Here is a 17951-nt window from a genome sequence, read left to right as displayed (position 1 = left end):
GTGAGCCAGCTGCAGCATGGCTGGTTTGGCCTCCTTTGCCAGCCATTTTGTGGCTCTGCCCACTCGCCCGTGTGAGAATGCAAAAGGTGTCCCACAGGCTTACACAGGTTGGGGACCCCTGACATCGACTGCTTGGGGTGTGGGCACTGCATTCCGGACTGTGGCGATGTGCGTGAATTTGCACACCGACCGCCCCTGCCACACGCAAGGAGTTTGGGCAACTCCGTCCTGCCCCCCCAGAGAAACAAGTATGCAAGTTTTCAGACCACACAGAACTTTTCTCCCAGCCTCAGCACAGAAGACGACAAGCCCAAGAGAATGCAAGCGCCGGAGAGCTCTGGGCCCGCTTCTGTGCGTTGCTGGCCTGGAGGGCCAAACGGGGAACATGAGCTGCGTCCAGACAATGAACCCAATGCTGGTCGCACGATATTATCACACAAATTATTATATATATAATATATATCTAGTGTTCCTTGAAAGGGGAAGCTAGTCACTGTCATGGCAATACTTTTTTTAAAAGCAGGATAGATTTGTAATATTTGTGGCCCGTGCCAAGATGGGCTGCCTTGTACAAAATAAACTGGATTTCTCTCAGCTGTGCCGTTCTTCAGAGCCCCCCCCCCCCCAGCCCTCGGGGCGTCACCCACCACTCCCCCGACTGAGCAGCTCGAGACCAGAAGGCCGTGGGTATGAGCGGGCGGGACTTCTCTTTGGCGCCTCCCACCCGGGGGCAACCCCGCCTGCGGGTGAAGGCCCCAGGCGGTGCCCAAGGCCCCAGCTTGGGTTTTCACAACAGGCCCCTCCCACCCCATGGGCTGCTTTGGGAATCGGTCGCGTAGGATCTTGCCACCACCAGAAGGCGAACGGGCAGACTTCGCACGGAAGTGAAAGGAGCCCCGGGGGTGCCTCTCATCTGGAGAACCCGGTTTGAATCACCGGGCCTCCACATGCAGCCAGCTGGGTGGCCTCGGGCCAGTCCCAGTTCTCTCAGAGCCCTCTCAGCCCACCTACCTCTCAGGGCGCCTGTTGTGGGGAGAGGAAGCGATTGGAAGCCGCTGTGAGACTCCTTCGGGTAGGGAATAGTGGGGTGTAAAAACCAGCCCTTCTTCTGAAGCCACATCACGATCTGTAAGAGATTTCAGTGTTTTTTTAAGGAGTACATCAAAGTCAGCATTAACAACTCAGGCAAATAAAGGCCTTCCACCTCCCCTCCTGCCTGCTCCTTTCACCAGCCGTGGCCAGGGACCAACCTCCTGCATGCGGGGCAGATGCGCTGCCCCTGAGCCACGGCCCTAAAGGGGAGGAAAAGCTTTTGTGAACGGCACAAGCCTTCGCTCTCTCTCTCTCTCTCGTTGTTTCTAATCTGCTTTACCTTGAAGCCCTACATGGTTCACAGCAACACAGGAAACATTTCCCACCGTTAGGCATGCAAACCAAAAACTTAGCTCCCCCCCCCCCCCCAATCCAGACGTGCTTCCCCCAAACAGATTTGCAGAATTTATTCTGAGCCACCTCTGCCTGGCGTGGGACGGTCACTGTTGACACTTCGGAATCCCCAAACGCCCTCTGCTGCCTACCTCCAAAGAAGCTCGCTCGATCACGCCCGAACGGTCCCCTGCAATTCTTTTATTAGAATCCCCATGAACGAATCATTTTAAATCAATCTTTAAAAAATATTCAAAAGTACAGAATGTGCATACAGTAAACAAAGCCATTTACAAAATGAAGACCGGGAGGGGGGGCATGGTGTGTGTGTGTGTGGGGGGGGGGGGGGGGGGAGGGAGGTTTGTGGCGAACTCTACAGAGAGCCAGAAACGAAAAGAGGGCGGGGCCACAGCAATGCCTTCAGTGCGTGCGGCACGTCATGAGCACTGCAAGACTGACAGGCAGGCTGGGAAATGCAGCACTCTGTGCAACTCTGGGGGGAAGGGACACGGGAGCAGGGAAGAGGGCTGGGGGTCAATTTGTGAGACGCTTCCTTCCTCCTGGTTTCCCCCCCCCCCTCCCATCACAGACACCGGGGGACTTTTTGCTCTCTTGTTCTTGGCTTCCCCAGTACCTTAGGAGGAACAATCCTTTAGAAGCCGCTATCCAGGGACAACCGTTCTTACGTTTCGGAATGCAACACAAGGTAAGACCTTTCTAGCTGGGAACCAAAGACGTCGTCTCCCTGAGAGCCAGTCGCAGACTATCTGCTGCTCAGGCCCTTCTCTTTAGCTCAAGGGGGAAATTCTAGTGGGCAGAGGAAAGCCGTTTGCTGGGGCACCCAGGGCTGGTGACACAACGGGGGTGTCGGAAGCCCCTCTCCCCAGATCCACAAACTGGGTCTAATCCCCACTCGCTCTGACCAGCACCTTGACTGCTAGAATCAAGCCAGACTTAGCAAGTGTTCAAACTCAAACAGTAGCAAATGTTCAAACTCAAACAGAGATTTGGCAAGGAAACTTCTGAGTTTCCGCTGGGCCACAGGAGGAGTGAAAGGTTGACCACGTGTGTCAGAGTGAGCCGAGGCCTCAATTGAGAGCCGCACGAAATACCGGCGAGCAAGATGCAAGGATCTCACCTGCCCTTTTCTTCTACGATGGGCACCCAGCGCCCACCTCCTTGGTTTGCTGACCTAACTCCCACAAAGCTATTGCCAGCGTGCCGTGGAGCAAGTCTGCCGCTCTCTTGCCTGGGGAAGTTAATTCGTCGTGAGACAATTTTTTAAAAATTATATACTGCTTATCTTGCCTTGATAAAGGATTCCCAAAAGTGTCAGGGCTGGGACGTTGGCTGGGAGAGGCAGAGCAGGAAGTCTCTTCTGTGCCTCAAGACTTGGGATTTCAAGTTAGTGCTTTGCTAGACTGATTTCTGCAGGACGGCCGCGTTCCCCAGTATCACCTGTGGCATCCTAGCGCTGGGGAACCCCAATCCTGAAGCCGTTTCGGCAATCGAGAGCATCGATCGGTTGGCCGTATCTTTTTCAAGGGAGGGCAACTGGCTGAGAGCCACAAGATACCCAGCGGCACGCTGTACGGGGCCCGTCCTTCCAGGAACAACTGACATGAGGTCCAGGGGATGCAATTAAAAACAAAAATTCTCAGGGCTAGTCAACTCACATTTCCTGGAGCGTCGTAATTCACATTCCAAGCTGCAAAAGACAAAACGGGGTGGAGGCAGCCAATCCCGGTTCGCTGCTGAAGAAGCCGGCTCGTTGCAAAGGGGGGCTCCGTCGTGGTGGTCGCCCTGCCAGACTAACATTTGGATAATGCTGCAGCCACATGCAAACAACGGAGGACTCGCGACACGGAAATAAATCAGAGGGTCGAGACACGGAGGAGCCTCCGGCGGAAAGAACCGGAAGAGACTCTGTGGACGGGGGAGAGGGGAGCATCACAGGAATACCAACGTGAGCCCAAAGATCTATTTCCAATTCAGAACTAGGGGAGAGATTACACGGGAAAGAAGCGGGTTATATATTTTGACAGCACTGCATCTTTGGCTTGTTCTCTGTGGTCGGGGGGACATGGATCGGGACCACGTTGTTGCTCGGAGACATGTCGTTCTCGCGGCGGTCGGACATCTGCTTCTGAGACACGATGCGGTAGATCTCTGGAGAGGAAAGAGGAGCAGAGCCTGTTGCCGCTGCAGTCCCAGGCCCAGAAGGCCTCCTGTCCATTGGGAGCGGCAGAAGAGCTCAGGACAGCCCCCCCCCCCCCCAAGATACACTCCCGATCTAAGGCCATAAGAAGAGCCCTGCTGGGTCAAGAGCCCGTCAATCCCAGCACCCTGTTTCCCCTGGGCCAATGGGGCAAACGGGTCACTGAGGCCAAGGGGGCATCATATTCACTGGTCCCCGAGGTCCAGGCTTCCTTCACCCCCAACCTCCTGAACTGCCACACCCCCTTCGGTGCTCGGCTGTGCTCTTCCGTCACGAGTTCTGTTGCACGGGTCAACTGGGGAAGCCGGCCGCAGGCAAAGCTGACTCCACCCCACACTTGAACTCTGGACTACGGCCGCAGCCGCGCAGAGGGCTGTGGTGCTTCCTGCCCCCAGAGTGCTTTGTGCTGCTCCCACCGCAGTCCTTGCAACAGGGCCTTCGGGTGACTCTCCTCTCCCCTGCGTGGCCGCGGCCGGAGAAAAGCCTGCTTGTGCACGACCGCCCTTCCCTCAGCCTCAGCCCGGCCGGCAGGAGATCCCAGGTCAAAATGGGGAGCTGGTTCGGGGGTGGGGGGGGGGTTGTAAGACAGGGAGAATTCTTTAGGGAGAGAGCATCCTCTCTCCAGACAAAAGTGGTAGATCACCCCCCTTCTCCCAGGGTCAAGCTACACACCCCTTTTAAAGGCCAATGCAACCCACAGATCTGGTTTCCACACCGGAAAATTGAGAAACCCAGGACTGTAAGGCCAGGAAATGCAGAGAGCAAACCCCTCTAGGCTCACCCGGGGGGGGGGGGGGGAGCTTCGTGTGGTGGTGAAGTGCTGTAGCTTCTTATCTGCAAGCCAGGTTTGATTCCCTGCTCCTCCTCCACTTGCAGCCAGCTGCGTGACAGTGGGCTAGTCACCGTTCTGTCAGAGCAGTTCTCACAGAGCAGTTCTCTCAGAGCTCTGTCAGCCCCCCCTACCTCCCAGGGGAGAGGAAGGGAAGGCGACTGGCCACCTCTGAAGGATACACTCGATGGTTTCAGATGACTCTCCCTGACCGAAGCGGACAGGATCCTGACTTTGAGGAGGCCTCCCACCTGCTCCCTAGACCCCGCCCCTCGTGGCTAACCCACAGGGCGGATGGGAGGATAGGGTCCCGCCTCAGGGAGATCAACAACGGTTCATTTTCACCCATTTGCCAAGCTGCCCACTTGAACCAGGTTGCAGGTACATTTTTGGGAATTTGGAAAGTAATAGAGTTTAAACCTGATAAAAAGGCAGTAATGCCATAAATAACTACCACAAAAAACCCAGTATCAACACATCCTCCTCACCAAAATGTCCCCTCGCCACCTTTGCCCTGCCCCACCTGCTACTTGTGATTCAAACAGCCAGGAATTTGACATCTCTCTTCTAGCCCCCAGCCTCTGAGAGGGGCAAAGCCACGGCCTCCACACTCCCAACGCCCACCCACTTCGGCTCCTGCACCCTGCTTGCAAGAAGGGGCTCCCCGTCTGGTCCCCCATGCCCATCTCCACTGTCAGCACCCCCCCCCCCCGGCTGACTCACCGGTCAGGATGGTCTGGAAGGCCGCTTCCACATTCGTGGAGTCCAACGCAGAGGTCTCGATAAACGAGAGGCCGTTCTTTTCTGGGAGGAAAAGCGGGAAAAGATGGCGTGAGCTTTGGGGGCCCAGTCCTGGTTTTTTTGCCAGCTTGGGGACTACTCCTTTGCCCTCCGCCGTGCAGCGTCTCGTTGGCTCTTGCTGACCCCTGAAACGGGATTCTTCTCTGCCTGTCGACACACCCCAACATGCTGGCCTGAAGAGGTCTCTTAGCAGCAGGGGAATTTGCTTCCGCCCTCCCTTCTGTTCATCTTAACCTCAGTCTGACAAAGAGTTCTGGAGAACTCAAAAGCTCACTCACTGCCAGGAGCTGCTGGGTCGGTCCTGATAAAGGCATGCTGTCAGTTTCCGGATTTTCCTTGTAGACCTGGGGTGGCCAAGCTACCACACATGCTGGCAGGGGCTCATGGGGATTGTAGTCCACCTGGAGAGCCACAGCTTGGCCACCCCTGGTGTAGACCAACACGCCGGTCAACAACCCCACCAACTGTAATTCGTTGGGCCCCCAGCCCCACTTCCTCGTTGAAAATCCCTTCTCAGTCACTACAATGTCAGGACTTTGGTTGAGTTTCTCCCTCGGCAAACTTGAACCCTTCTTGATAATGCCTCACGGGGTTGGGGTTAGGGACTGCCGAAGCCACAACAGACCCAAACCAGAAGCCCCCAAAGTAGTTTTTTTGAAAAAAGGGAAAAAGGAAAGACACCAAACAGTAAAACTGGGGGGAGGCAGTGATCTCGCTGAACTTTAGCGAATGTGGATTGAAATCAAGGTGTGAATAAACATCTGGCGCTGAAGTCCAGCAGTGGCTATGAGCTGGCAGGGGCTCATGGGAATTGTAGTCCACAGGTATCTGGAGAGCTCAGTTTGGCCACTGCTAATAAAGATAGCATGGTCTCTCTGTGCCAGGGATGTTCTGCCTCCTTGGTGCTTGGAGGACAAGGGTGAGAGGGCTTCTTAGCTGCTGGAGTTCTGGCCCTGCTGGCGGACCTCCTGATGGCCTTTGGGGTTTGGGCCACAGTGTGACGCAGAGTGCTGGACTGGAGGGGCCGATGGCCTGATCCCGCATGGCTTCTCTTATGTGCTTATGGAATAAGGCTAGCCCCATATTTGAGGCGAATGGGAGGCAACAGTAAACACCTGCTCAAGCCACTTGGGAAAGCAGCAGGGCCACATGCAGGCACAGACCAGCTGCCTGCCCCACTGACCTGCGAAAGCCCGGGCCTCATCCGTGGGAACGGCACGCAAGTGGCGCAGGTCGCTCTTGTTGCCCACCAGCATGATGACGATGTTGCTGTCCGCGTGGTCCCGCAGCTCCTTCAGCCACCGCTCCACGTTCTCGTAGGTGAGGTGCTTGGCAATGTCGTAGACCAGCAGGGCCCCCACGGCGCCACGGTAATAGCTGCAGGCAGAGGGGGGTGGGGGGGGACACCAGTCAGCACCCCCCGGGGTGGGCAGCCAAGGGGACTAGGGTAAAACCAGGCTCCAATCCCCTTCAGCTGAGCCTACCTCACAGGGTTGCTTTGGGAGGAAAGCAGAATGATGGGAGCTGCTTTGAGGCCCCGCTGGGGAGAAAGGTGGGACACAAGAGTTTTTAAAAAGATGGTGCTACAGGACAGCCCCACCCCAAAGGGCTGCCCCATGGAGGAGGGGGGGGAATTGTCCCCAGATCTTCCAGCCTGTTGATATGTGACTCTCCACAGGAGATCCTTGGCTATTGCCCTGTGGACCAGGGCCTCTTGAAAACACCCAAGGAATTCAATATTTCTTGCTTTGCTTGCTTGCTTCCATCTTTCCCCACCTTTCTCTGCCACGGGAGCCCAAGGGGGCTTCTACCGTTTTCCTCTTCTCCATTTCCCCCTCACAACAACCCAGCAAAGTAGGTCACCCAGGTTGCTTCCACAGTAGAGTGGGAGTCCCAACCTGGATCTCCCAAATCTGCGTCCAGCCGCCACACAACACCAGTTCCGGCTTTGCCACCGTCTGCTTTGACAAACTCCCCTGCGGGCAAGGCACCTTCAACGCACCACCCGGGGAAGAGCCCAGCCATGCGTTCTGTTGGCCAAGGGCTCCTACCACTAACCTGGATCCTTAGCGGCTTAAACCTACGTCTTTTTTATTTGTGAATAACAGCAGTGCAGGGGACGCTTCAGCCAAGGCCTGCCATTGCAGGACTACGTCTGCTGCATCTCTTTGTACGTCAGACAGTTGAGCTGATCTTTCTTATCTTCTGCCCTGCTGGATTGCAGGGACCTGCGTTGTTTACTGATAAATTTACCCTCCAGGAAATGATTCCAATAGACTCTACTTATTTGTTTCCCCTGTGATCTGTGCTAGCATCCCTCTGATGCCCCCTCCCAAACTCCACCTTTCCAAGGCTCCACCCCCCCCCCCCAGGAGTTTACCCCACTGGAGTTATCAGCCCTACAGACGGGGCCCACTGGTCAGCCTGAAACGGACCCCTCCCTGCCCACGTCCAGCTTTCTGCCTCCACAGGATCAGCAGCCCCCACAACCAGGACACACCGGTGGCGCTTGGGGGGGGGGGGTTGCAGCCGCCGCATCCCCATGGGAGGAGGGGGGGGGAGTCACTCACGCCGAGGTTATCGCCCGATACCGCTCCTGCCCGGCCGTGTCCCATATCTGGGCCTTTATCGTCTTGCCGTCCACCTGGATGCTCCGCGTCGCAAACTCCACGCCGATGGTGCTCTTGCTCTCCAGGTTGAACTCGTTGCGGGTGAAGCGGGAGAGCAGGTTGCTCTTCCCCACCCCCGAGTCCCCAATGAGGACCACTGGGGAGACAAAACAAACAGAAGAGCACGGCTTTAGGGGGAGAGGCGGGGACCGACGGCACGCCTGTTCCACCGAAATCTTGCCTGAATCTCCGCAAAAGCGGACAAGGTGCAGGCAACGGCTTGGGACAAGAGGAAGAGGTAGCCCTGGGGCTGTAAGTTCTTCATAGAACTGTAACCGAGTTACAGCCAACCGTCAAGGCACTTGCAGGCCCTCCTGAACTGTTTCAGGTCTCGCAGGGCCCTGATCTCTGTAGACTCAAGTAGATCTTCCCCCTTTTCTTGGTTCAACCCTTGAAGCTGGTCTCAGATGTTCCGGCTCCCACCCACCCCCGTCTCTCTGGATGGGTGGAAATCCCTTTTCTTGAGGACCATACCAGGATCGCCTTTTTAAAAGGCAAGTGACTTTATGCAGATTTAATTAAACGTTTCGAAGTCTCAACATTAATTCAATTAGGATGTCTTCCGCTGTCTGACGGCTGCAGTTCTCTGGCTTCCCGCAGAGCCCTGTTTCCGGTTTGCAAGTAAACGCAATGCCAGCCCAACTGGCTTCCCTCTGCCAATGGGGGGACGGGGGGGGCAGTCCTAAATCAGAAGGAAAACCGGACAGCAGGTATTTAAGTGTGGCTGCCCCTGAAAGCTTGGGGGGTCTCCAAGGAGCCCCTGGACTCCAGCTCAGCCCAACACGGCCGCCCACCTGAATCCAGCTGACATCAGAGGTGCAACCGGGAGACGACTGCCAATTTATTTTGAATGCTTGGAGCGGACATGGCGAGAAATGCTCGAGAAGTGGTGGGAAGAGTTCCCAGAATTCTGCTGCATGTGCTGATTCAGGCTTGGAGTCATTTCGGTTCAATTTTTAATGTGGCAACGTGGGCTCCGATAGACAAGGGCCCACACACGCCTGGCTTGTTCAATGTGGAGCCCGCAGGATGCTGGGGAGAAGAGGGGATTGAGTCCTCCTCGGAACGCGATTTGGGGCCGCCCAACCTCGCAAGGTTGTATGGTGGAAATAAAAGGGAAGGGAGGGGCAAGATGTAAGTGGCTTTGGGTCTCCATTGGGGAGAAGCCATTCAACACGTTTGAGGGGGTACTGGCTTGCAGAGGAGTGGCCAAACTGTGGCTCTCCAGAGGTATGTGGACTACAATTCCCAGCTAGCAGGGGCTCATGGGAATTGTAGTCCACAGATGCTCTGGAGAGCCACGTTTTAGCCACCACTGAATATGATGGCTGTGACCAAACTAAAAAAAAAAACAAACCCAAAAAGAAATCAGGAGCTCCTTGGTTCAAGTTCTGTTTTCTGTATGGCACTCTCAAAACTCATGACAAATCCTGCCTCCACCATGAAATCACTCTGTGGGCCCAAGCAAGCCCCTCTCCCTATTAAACACCCCCCCCTCATTTCAGGATAACAGTGGCCTGCCTAACCAACACGGCTACTGCACCAAACTTCTCCATGCCAAATACTTCAACCCTCTGGATGTGAGCCGGAGGATCCAAACTAGTCCAATACTGGGAGAGAAGAGCTGGCTTTTTGTACCCTGCTTCTTACTCCTCAAAGGAGTGTCGAAGTGGCTTACGATTGCCCACCCTTCCCCTCTCTGCAACAGACACCCTGTGGGGCAGATGGGGCTGAGAGAACTCTGAGAGAACCGTGACTGGCCCAAGGTCACCCAGCTGGCTGCACGTGAAGGAGGAGTGGGGAATCGAACCTGGTTCTCCAAATCAAAGACCTCTGCTCTTACGCACGATGCCAAGCTGGGTCAGCCCCAGTTAGTCCTTGGGCGGAAGGCCACCGAGGAAGGTCAGGGGAGCTTGGCAGAGGTGGGCCATGGCAAAGCTTTTGCCTCTTGCCTGGAAAGACCGTGCAAGTAAGTTTGCTGGAAGCGGGGGCATTTTTGCATGCCTACAGTGAGTGACGCAGGGCTGTTCAAACTGGAACGTGCTGATGGCCTTTGGTCACAGGACGGCCGGTCGGAGCCCGAGAGGGTTGGGGGGAAGGAGGCAGGCGAGCGAGGGAGGGAGGGAACAGGGCGCCAGGGTGCCAGGCCGAGACAGACCAGCCTCTTCTGGTGCTGGGAGGCCCTGGCAGGAGGCAGCATTTAAAAAAAAAGAACACTTAGCTGATGCCACAACAAAAACCTTACGCCTCACTGGAAGGAACGCTGGAGCCCAAGTCCGAGGAACCCTTCCAAGGAGGACTCGAGGTTCTCATCCACTTTGGCAACCTCCCTGGCGCATGACAAAGCACCGTTATCTGGGCCATTTCGGCCCTCGGCAGTCCTCTGCTGAGAAATCCGCCTGTTCCCAAAAGTGAGCAGTTAAGGCAGGGGTAGTCAAACTGCGGCCCTCCAGATGTCCATGGACTACAATTCCCAGGAGCCCCTGCCAGCGTTCGCTGGCAGGGGCTCCTGGGAATTGTAGTCCATGGACATCTGGAGGGCCGCAGTTTGACTACCCCTGAGCTAAGGATTATGCAGCAATAAGGCGGGAAGTGAGAGCAGCGGGTGCGAGACCTCCACCTGCCAGAAGAGGTGACTCTCACAGTAACGTCTCCTAGGTAGGGCACCGGACAGGCTGTCCCACCACAGAGACGGTCCCTCGCCCTTGCTGGAGGTGCCGCCGCCGATCGATCTTTGTCCTGCGGCCGAGGCATGACGTCTCTCCTCATGCAGCAGTTTCCAGGGAAGCTGCCTCGGCCGCCGCCTCTCCGCCCGGCTGCAAAGGAAGCGGCGATCGCATTCCTTTGTGCGATAAGAGCCAGAACTGCACCGGCAGCACCTTTCCAGAGCTGGAAAACAAGCCTCCGGATTGAAGAATTGGGAGCGCGCTCTATCCGTCAGGGGGGGAATGCGTTCTTCCTCTAAAAGTCTGCAACATCCACTTCCTTTCTGCACGCGCCACAAATTGGATGCGGAGGTTCAGGCGCTGAATCGCTCCCCAGCCACCTGGAGACCACCACTGTATTAATCGCCACCTGGACTCTAAATAATCCTTCTCATTCTGTTTGTTTTTTAAATTCTGGGGGGAAGAGGAGAACCAGAGAGGGAAAACCACAGAAAACAAGCCATTGCGGTCCTTTGTCAAAGTGGCACATTTCACACCAGACGCAAACAAGCCAAAAGGCGCCAGCAAGTGTTCTTGGGGAGACTCTGTCCCTCCCAAAGATTACAGTGGGCTTCCCCCCCCATCTGAGACTTATCAGAGTGCTGTTTACTAGCGAGGATGCGGCTGGCTGAGCCAGGTACTGAACAAATATTGACTAAAGTTCCATTCCCCGGAGGGCGGCCTCCAGGACCATTAGCACTTCCACAGGCCAGAGGCTCCCCAGGGAATTACCGAGAGGGCAGAGCAAGACTTGGGGCCTCTGTAGCCATTCCCCACACAAGGGAACGGGATCTAGGAGAATCTTATCGAAAACAGCAAGAGGCGGCAAAAGTTAACCCTGCTTTGAAAGGGCTCAGCTCTTGCAAAACACAGTGGCCACAATCCCCTAGTACTGCCTGACCATCGGCGAAGACAGACTGTCACTCCAAATGTTATGCTTTTACCTACTTTTCACTACTTTTCCTTGAGGACTAGCACTCTGCAAGGGCTTTGTAAATGCCCGACTTGGAACAGTGGGCAGGGAGGAGAGCCTGACACAGGCATGAGACAGACTAGGAATGGAGGATGACAGAGATGTGTCTGCAAGGGGACCTACTGAAGAATGCAAGAGAAGAGAGTGGCCAAAACCCAGGGGGCATTGGGACATCCACCAATGGGCCATAAGTCCAGGGGCCCTCCCACTCTTGCCCCCCAAGCACCAAGAATACACGGCCTCCCTGCCCCTGACAGGGTGTTCCCTCTATGCCTCTGCTCCATGCCTTTCTCCAATCTCGCCACCCCTTCCTGCGGCAGTGAATCCCACCTGTTAACGACTCTTCGGCGGGAAAAGGACCTCCTCCTCTCTGTTCTCAGCCTACTGTTCATGAATTTCATCGGGTGCCCCTGAGTTCCTGTCTTGTGAAAAAGAAAGCTATTCCTTCTCTTCCTCCTCTAATCCACGCACAAGTTCGTAAACCTCTTTCATGTCGCCCCTCAATCATCAGTTCCTTCAAGCTAAAAAGCCTCGTTACTCTTCCTTCATACAGAAGGTGTTCTGTCCCCCCTCATCGGTTTAGGGTCCCCTTTTGCTTCAACTGCATTCTCACTGCATGTAAAGACAAGGGCCGATGCTTTCGGATAGTCACGAGGCCCAAAGGAAATAGAACTTCCATTTTCAGATCTAACAGGACGCAACTTCTTGGTGGGGGGGGGGGTCATTTCATGGCTGTGGGCTTCACACAGGCAGTGCTCCGCTCTTCTATTGGAGAGATGGCTTTTAACCTATTTATTAATTTTAAAACCTAAATTGATTCTGACCTCCCGGGGGCTCTGGTCAAGTGGTTCTACTGAAAACTGTTCAATGAATTAATTATGGTAACCTGTTGAACTTATATTATTGTTAAACTTATATTTACTATAAAACCAGAGTCCAGTGGCACCTTTAAGACCAACAAAGATTTATTCAAGGCATGAGCTTTGGAGTGCAAGCATTCTTCTTCAGTGCAAGCACTCGAAAGCTCACGCCTTGAATCAATCTTTGTTGGTCTTAAAGGTGCCTGACTGGACTCTGGTTTTGTTGTGCTCCTACAGACCAACATGGCTACCCACTTGAATCTATCCTTATATTTACTGTTGGAATTGATATTGATATGTTGTGTTGTGACTGTTACAACAACAACAAAAGCCTTTACTGGCATAACAAGAGGAAAGAATAAACAGAAATAAAATACAGGACAAATGTGGTGGGAACCAGGTTTGCAAAACAAAACAGTGACAGACAATCAAGGTCAGTTACAGCAGCTGCAGCCTTCATCCATTCCAAGTTAGTAAGTAAAATCTGAACTAAGACCAGTGCAATCGCACAGCCTTTGGCAAACCAGGATCTTATTAAATCTGCTTTTCGTTGAATTAAAAGATGTTCATTCTGGCTAGCAAAAATGGTCTAATGCGCAAAGACAGCAATGTATTTCTCTAACATTTGCTGTTCTTCCCCAGTGCTTTGCAAACACGGACTAACTGCCTCACATCTCAAAAATTGAATTCCCAGATCCTCCAGTCTACGGATAATCTGCAGAAATATGACTCTTATTTATTATAGGATAGGATGTTCCACGTATCCCATGATGTTCCATGTGAACCACCCTGGGCCGTATGGGAGGGCGGTATAAGACTCTAAGAAAATAAATAAATAAGTCAGGCCAATTAGTCAGTGTTGTAGGCTTTGGTCCTTCTTGTGACCTGCCCTGAGCCTACTAGGGAATGGTGCGCTATGAAGCTAAAATAGTAATAATTATTCGTTAGACACAGGAGGTTTGTGCCACAGACCCTGTTGCGGTCCAATCCAGCAGGGCTGCTTCTTATATATTGCTGTTTAACACACACAACTGCCTGTCTCTTCCTTGTGCAAAAAAAAAAAAAAAAAGAGTGAATAGTGCACAGGGTTTTGTAGCCCTGAGAATTCAGTTTCACTACTCTCTGGGAATGCCCCAGACCAGGGGAAGGGTTAACCTCTCCAAGTCTCTCTGCAGGGCTTCGGCCTTTCCCTCCCAGATGCCGAATGCTGCTGTGGGCTGAAGGGAGTCTGCTCCTTCTGGCAGCCCATCTAATGCATCTTGAGACCCACCTACCGGAGTCCACCTACTGTATCTGCCATGCTGAGAAGCTGGTTTTTAATACCTTGCTTTCCACTACCTGAAGGATTTCCAAAGTGGCTTACAAACACCATTCCCTGCCAACTCCTGAAAATAGTGGGTGACAATTCTGGCTTTCCAGCCCCAGAGAGGGAGGGAGAAAATCCAGAGAGAGGGCTGATTCTCCAGCAGGTCAAACAATGCCCCCACCCCTCAGGGGGTTGTCATGGAGCAGGGGAAGGGGCTGCGTGGCTCAGTGGTACAGAACCCGCTTGGCATGCAGAAGGTCCCAGGTTTAACCCCCATCTCCAAGGCCAAGACCTCTGCCTGAGACCCTGGAAAGCAGCTGCCAGTTTGAGCAGGCAATACCAAGGGTCTGGTTCAGCAGCAGGCAGCTTCATGGGGCCAAGGCCTGGCACAGCCCTTGCAAAGAGTGTGTGGACCTTGGCCTCATCCATCCTGAACGGATGCTCTGGCCACAAACATACATTGGTTGCACTTTTAACTGTTACAAAGGCGAGACGCGCTTGGCTTCCCACATGCTCAGCCCCACAGTCCCAACTATCAGGACCCCAGGAAAAGCCAGCCCTGCCCAGTTCATGGTCAGACTCTCATGAACAGCCTGGTCAAACCTGCCAGGCAGAAGTTCAGTGGCACCTTGTGAAAAGGGATGACTCCCAAGAGAGACCACACAGGGATGCAGCAGATATCTCACACAGTGCATGAGCAAGAGAGAGCAAGAGACATTTCCTTCCAGCCCCACCCCTGGAGGAAGAGAAGGAGGAACCTGAGTAGGTGGTGGCCCAGGAGGAAGAAAGGAGGGGCAGCAAGGAAGGGGGGAGGAACCCGTGGGAGGATTGGGAAACATTGAGTATGACAGCTAAGGACTCAGATGTTTCTTTATTTCCTTTTCCAGAGTGGCTTACATCATTCTCTGAACCTCTGCTTATCCTCACAACAACCCTGTAAGGTAGCACAGAATGAGTGCATATGACTAAGCTCCATCCCTGAACGGTTTTTGACCGGGAAGAGAAAGGGGAAGAAGCCTGGGCACGAGTCAGCATATCTGCCTGGGCCAGAGATGGTTGAACTGTGGCTCTCCAGAGGTCCATGGAGCACAATGACCATGAGCCCCTGGCATGGCCATGCTGACAGGGGCTCCTGTTCACTGCGGTTCCTGGACTACCCCAGGAGCGCCTGCACTGCTGGCAGGGGATCATGGTCCTTGTAGTCCACGGCCTATCCCTGGAGATCCTGCAGTTGTCCATCCCCGGGCCAGACTCTGCCCTGGGACCTGGCTGGGCGGCCTCGGGGCAGTCCCAAGCGCCCTACCTCTGCGCCAAGCCTACCTCGCAGGGTTGTTGTTGCGAGGAAGCCCGAGGGCCTCCCGCCCGGCGTCCTTGGAGGAGCTCATTTAGAGGTTGGTCCCGGTGGGGGGGGGGAGGGAGAGGAAGGGCGGGGCCTGCCCGGTGTGGGCGGGGCTGCGCTCTCTATGACCGGCAGTTCCCTCCGGCAACCCCAGAGCCCCGGATGAAGAGGAGGGGGGGTCCCTGCCTGGGCTCAGAGAGGGGGCAGCCCGGGGGGGGCATAGGGGCGGGGCCTCCCTCCCTCCTTCCTTCCTCCACCCGGGGGGGGGGCTCTGAGGGCGCCCGCAGGCCCACCTTTGAAGAGGTAGTCGTACTCGTCGTCTCGGGAGCCCCCCATGGCGGCGCCGCTGACCAGGAAGAACCGACCGACCGGGCGCGGCCCCTCCCTGCTCCTGCTCCTGCGGCGGCTTCCTCCTCGGCCCCGCCCACCAGCCGGCCCCTCGCCAACCCCAGGCCGCTTCCCAGGTCAGCCGGCTTCCGCTGGCGGGGAGGCGCTTCCGGGTCGTGGGTCACGCCCCGCCCCTCCGCCCCCTCCGCGCAGGGTCTGCGGCCCCTCGGGAACGACACTTCCGGCTCGCGAAGGGCCGCGCGGGGTTAGCGGCGCCGGGCGCGCCATAGAGGCCGGGGAAGGAGGAAAGGGCTCGGCGCCTCCATTCGAGGGGGGGGCGCTGCGAAGGGGAACCGGCGGTGCGGGACGGTGGACGGCTCTGCGCGCCTCTATGGCCCGTTAAAGGGGCCGCCGCACGGGAAGGCGATTGAAAGGGGGCTTCCGAAGGGAGGAGAGGGCCTCTGAGCGCGCACAGAGTGCGGCTGTACCAAGGCTGAATGTCTGGCCCCCAGAGAGGGCCCCTGAGCATGTGCAGAGAGCCCACCAAACTCTGACCTGCCAGCCAGGAGACCTACCGGCCAGCCCCTCCCACCCCCCTCCCTGCATGCCCCACGGGGGCTCCCTGTCCGGCAAGACACGCGCCTCCCCCAGGCCCCCCCCCCCGCCGGAAACGGGCTGCAGCTGGGCGGGAAGCGAAGGCGCTCGACTTAGAGGGAGCCCGAGAGCCAGGCTGCCGTAGCGGTTCCATGGTGTAATGGTTAGCACTCTGGACTCTGAATCCAGCGATCCGAGTTCAAATCTCGGTGGAACCTGCCGGCTTCCCTTTTCCTCCGGAATTCTCCTTTTTTAAAAAAGAGACGGATCTCCGGCGAGCTGCCTGCCCATTTTGCAAAATAAGAGTCTGGTAGCACCTTTAAGGACAACCAAGATTTATTTAATGTGGGAGCATGCACTCACTCCCGCCTTGAATGAATCTTAGTCAGTCTTAAAGGTGCAACCTGACTCTATTGTTGTTGTGCTCCTTCAGACCAAACAGGGCTCCCTCCTTGAATCTGGCCATTTCTGAGTCATTCCGCTGTACTTCTACCCTCCAAACCCAAAAACTCATCCCACAAAAGGGCTCTGCAGATGGGCGATATTTGGGGCAACCGTCTTCGTGCCTTAGGGGCGTTTCTGGAGCATGAGCTCTCCATCATGCCTGAGAGCTTTGCCAAATTCCAGGTGGGGCCTGGAGATCCCCTGGTATTACAAGCGCTCTTTAATTTACATCCCTTCCCCTGGGAAAAATGGCTGATTTGGAGATGGGCCTGCGTGATATTCTACTCTCCGGAGGTCCCTGCCCTCCCCAGACTCCAAACTCATATCTCCAGAATTGGCAATTCCACCATGCTAGCATTCACACATTAAGTTTTAAAGCGTGCCCTGACCTGGAGAGCCCAGGTCTCGGAAACTAAGCAGGACTGCTTTGTTTGGCTGGAGGACACTAGGGGTCATGGTGTGGAGGCTGGCATGGCAAACCACCTCCAAACATCCTTTGCCAAACAATTCTTGGCCCTCCTGGCCACATGCCATACCATAAATAAGTATAAGATTAATTTTGAGGTCTACGCTTAAGAGGAAAAGAGGATAACCTTTGCATGGCCTCAAGGCAACTCCAAGATCTATCCTGCGGAGTCCCTGGGTTGAATTATCCTTGTGTTTCCATCTCTTGATGACTGGAAACAAACAAACAAAAGGCCAAATCAGAACACAATCAGAAGAATCACAATTCCTAAATATATAGGATTAATGTGTGCGTGTATGCTTGTTCCGTAGGCAATCGCAACTTCTGAATGAAGCCACGCTCAACGTCCTGGGCCCCTGATAAATCAGCAGCAGGTTGCCAGATACAATTCAACATGGCAAGAAGTGTCCCCTGAGTCAGGTATGCATGTGATCCCCCAGCAGATGAATTAACAGAATTACAAAGAACCAGAGATGCTTTATGCCCTTCTACAGCAGGGTTTCTGATGACAGATGGTCTTGCTTTCTGGCTCCGTTCCCAGATGTTTAAGGGCAATATCCACTAGATTGGGTCACTGTGTGTCTTCCTTTGTACTCCGAAGATATTTTTCAATTTAATTTCCTCTGTAAAACCAGGGAAATGTCGTAACTTTGCGAAACATCAAATACTACTTCCCTTCTATGGTTCAATTTTTTTTTTAAGAACTTAGCTTTTAAAGGGGCAAGATGAGCCATATGGTTAAGAATGTGGGATTTGAAGGGCAGTGGCCAAAACGTCAGCAGGAATCGTGCTTGTGAATTCTTAAAAAGATGTTTTCCCTCCTTGGTAGGAACACTGGAGGTCACCATAGAAACCCAACAAAGCTCTAAGCAGTATAGACACCTGTACAGTTCTGAGCAAGTCTCTGAAATGCGGTGAATAATCACCAACGCTCCCTCTTCTGGCTCGTCCCTCCCCGCCTCCCCCCACCCCCCGGGGTGGATATTCTGAAGAAA

The 17951-nt window shown here is 54.7% G+C and overlaps 2 protein-coding genes and 1 non-coding gene across 6 annotated transcripts in view; 2 read left to right on the top strand and 1 right to left on the bottom strand.

Moving 5' to 3' along the window:
* Positions 1-1606: 1606 nt before the first annotated feature.
* Positions 1607-15597, bottom strand: RAB11A (RAB11A, member RAS oncogene family). The gene is made up of 5 exons (XM_077318044.1): positions 15419-15597; positions 7844-8039; positions 6457-6650; positions 5196-5276; positions 1607-3594 (listed from the first exon to the last, which is right to left on the bottom strand). The coding sequence occupies exons 1-5, from the start codon at positions 15459-15461 to the stop codon at positions 3455-3457; spliced, it is 654 nt and encodes a 217-aa protein (XP_077174159.1). The 5' UTR covers positions 15462-15597; the 3' UTR covers positions 1607-3454.
* DENND4A (DENN domain containing 4A) overlaps positions 15459-17951 on the top strand; it is a 60451-nt gene continuing 57958 nt past the window's right edge. For all 4 annotated transcript variants that reach the window (XR_013227443.1, XM_077318039.1, XM_077318040.1 and 1 more), the window contains exons 1-2: positions 15459-15589; positions 17268-17376. The gene's annotated coding sequence lies outside the window, so the exon portion shown is untranslated. The remainder of the gene's footprint in view (positions 15590-17267; positions 17377-17951) is intronic.
* Positions 16193-16264, top strand: TRNAQ-CUG (transfer RNA glutamine (anticodon CUG)). The gene has a single exon. It is a non-coding gene; the product is annotated as a tRNA-Gln (tRNA).

Source organism: Paroedura picta, chromosome 18 (genome assembly GCF_049243985.1).
Source record: "Paroedura picta isolate Pp20150507F chromosome 18, Ppicta_v3.0, whole genome shotgun sequence".
NCBI lineage: Eukaryota > Metazoa > Chordata > Lepidosauria > Squamata > Gekkonidae > Paroedura > Paroedura picta.
Note: the sequence above shows the minus strand (reverse complement) of the source record. Positions and strands in the feature narration are given on the sequence as shown.

Bases quoted from the DNA above. Each gene is read 5' to 3' on its own strand.
- RAB11A (XM_077318044.1), bottom strand. From the start codon at position 15,461: ATGGGGGGCTCCCGAGACGACGAGTACGACTACCTCTTCAAAG. The intron at 8,040-15,418 runs GTGGGCCTGCGG...TTGTCTCCCCAG, and splicing joins GTACGACTACCTCTTCAAAG to TGGTCCTCATTGGGGACTCG. The intron at 5,277-6,456 runs GTCAGTGGGGCA...TTTTCCTCCCAG, and splicing joins TGAGGCCCGGGCTTTCGCAG to AAAAGAACGGCCTCTCGTTT.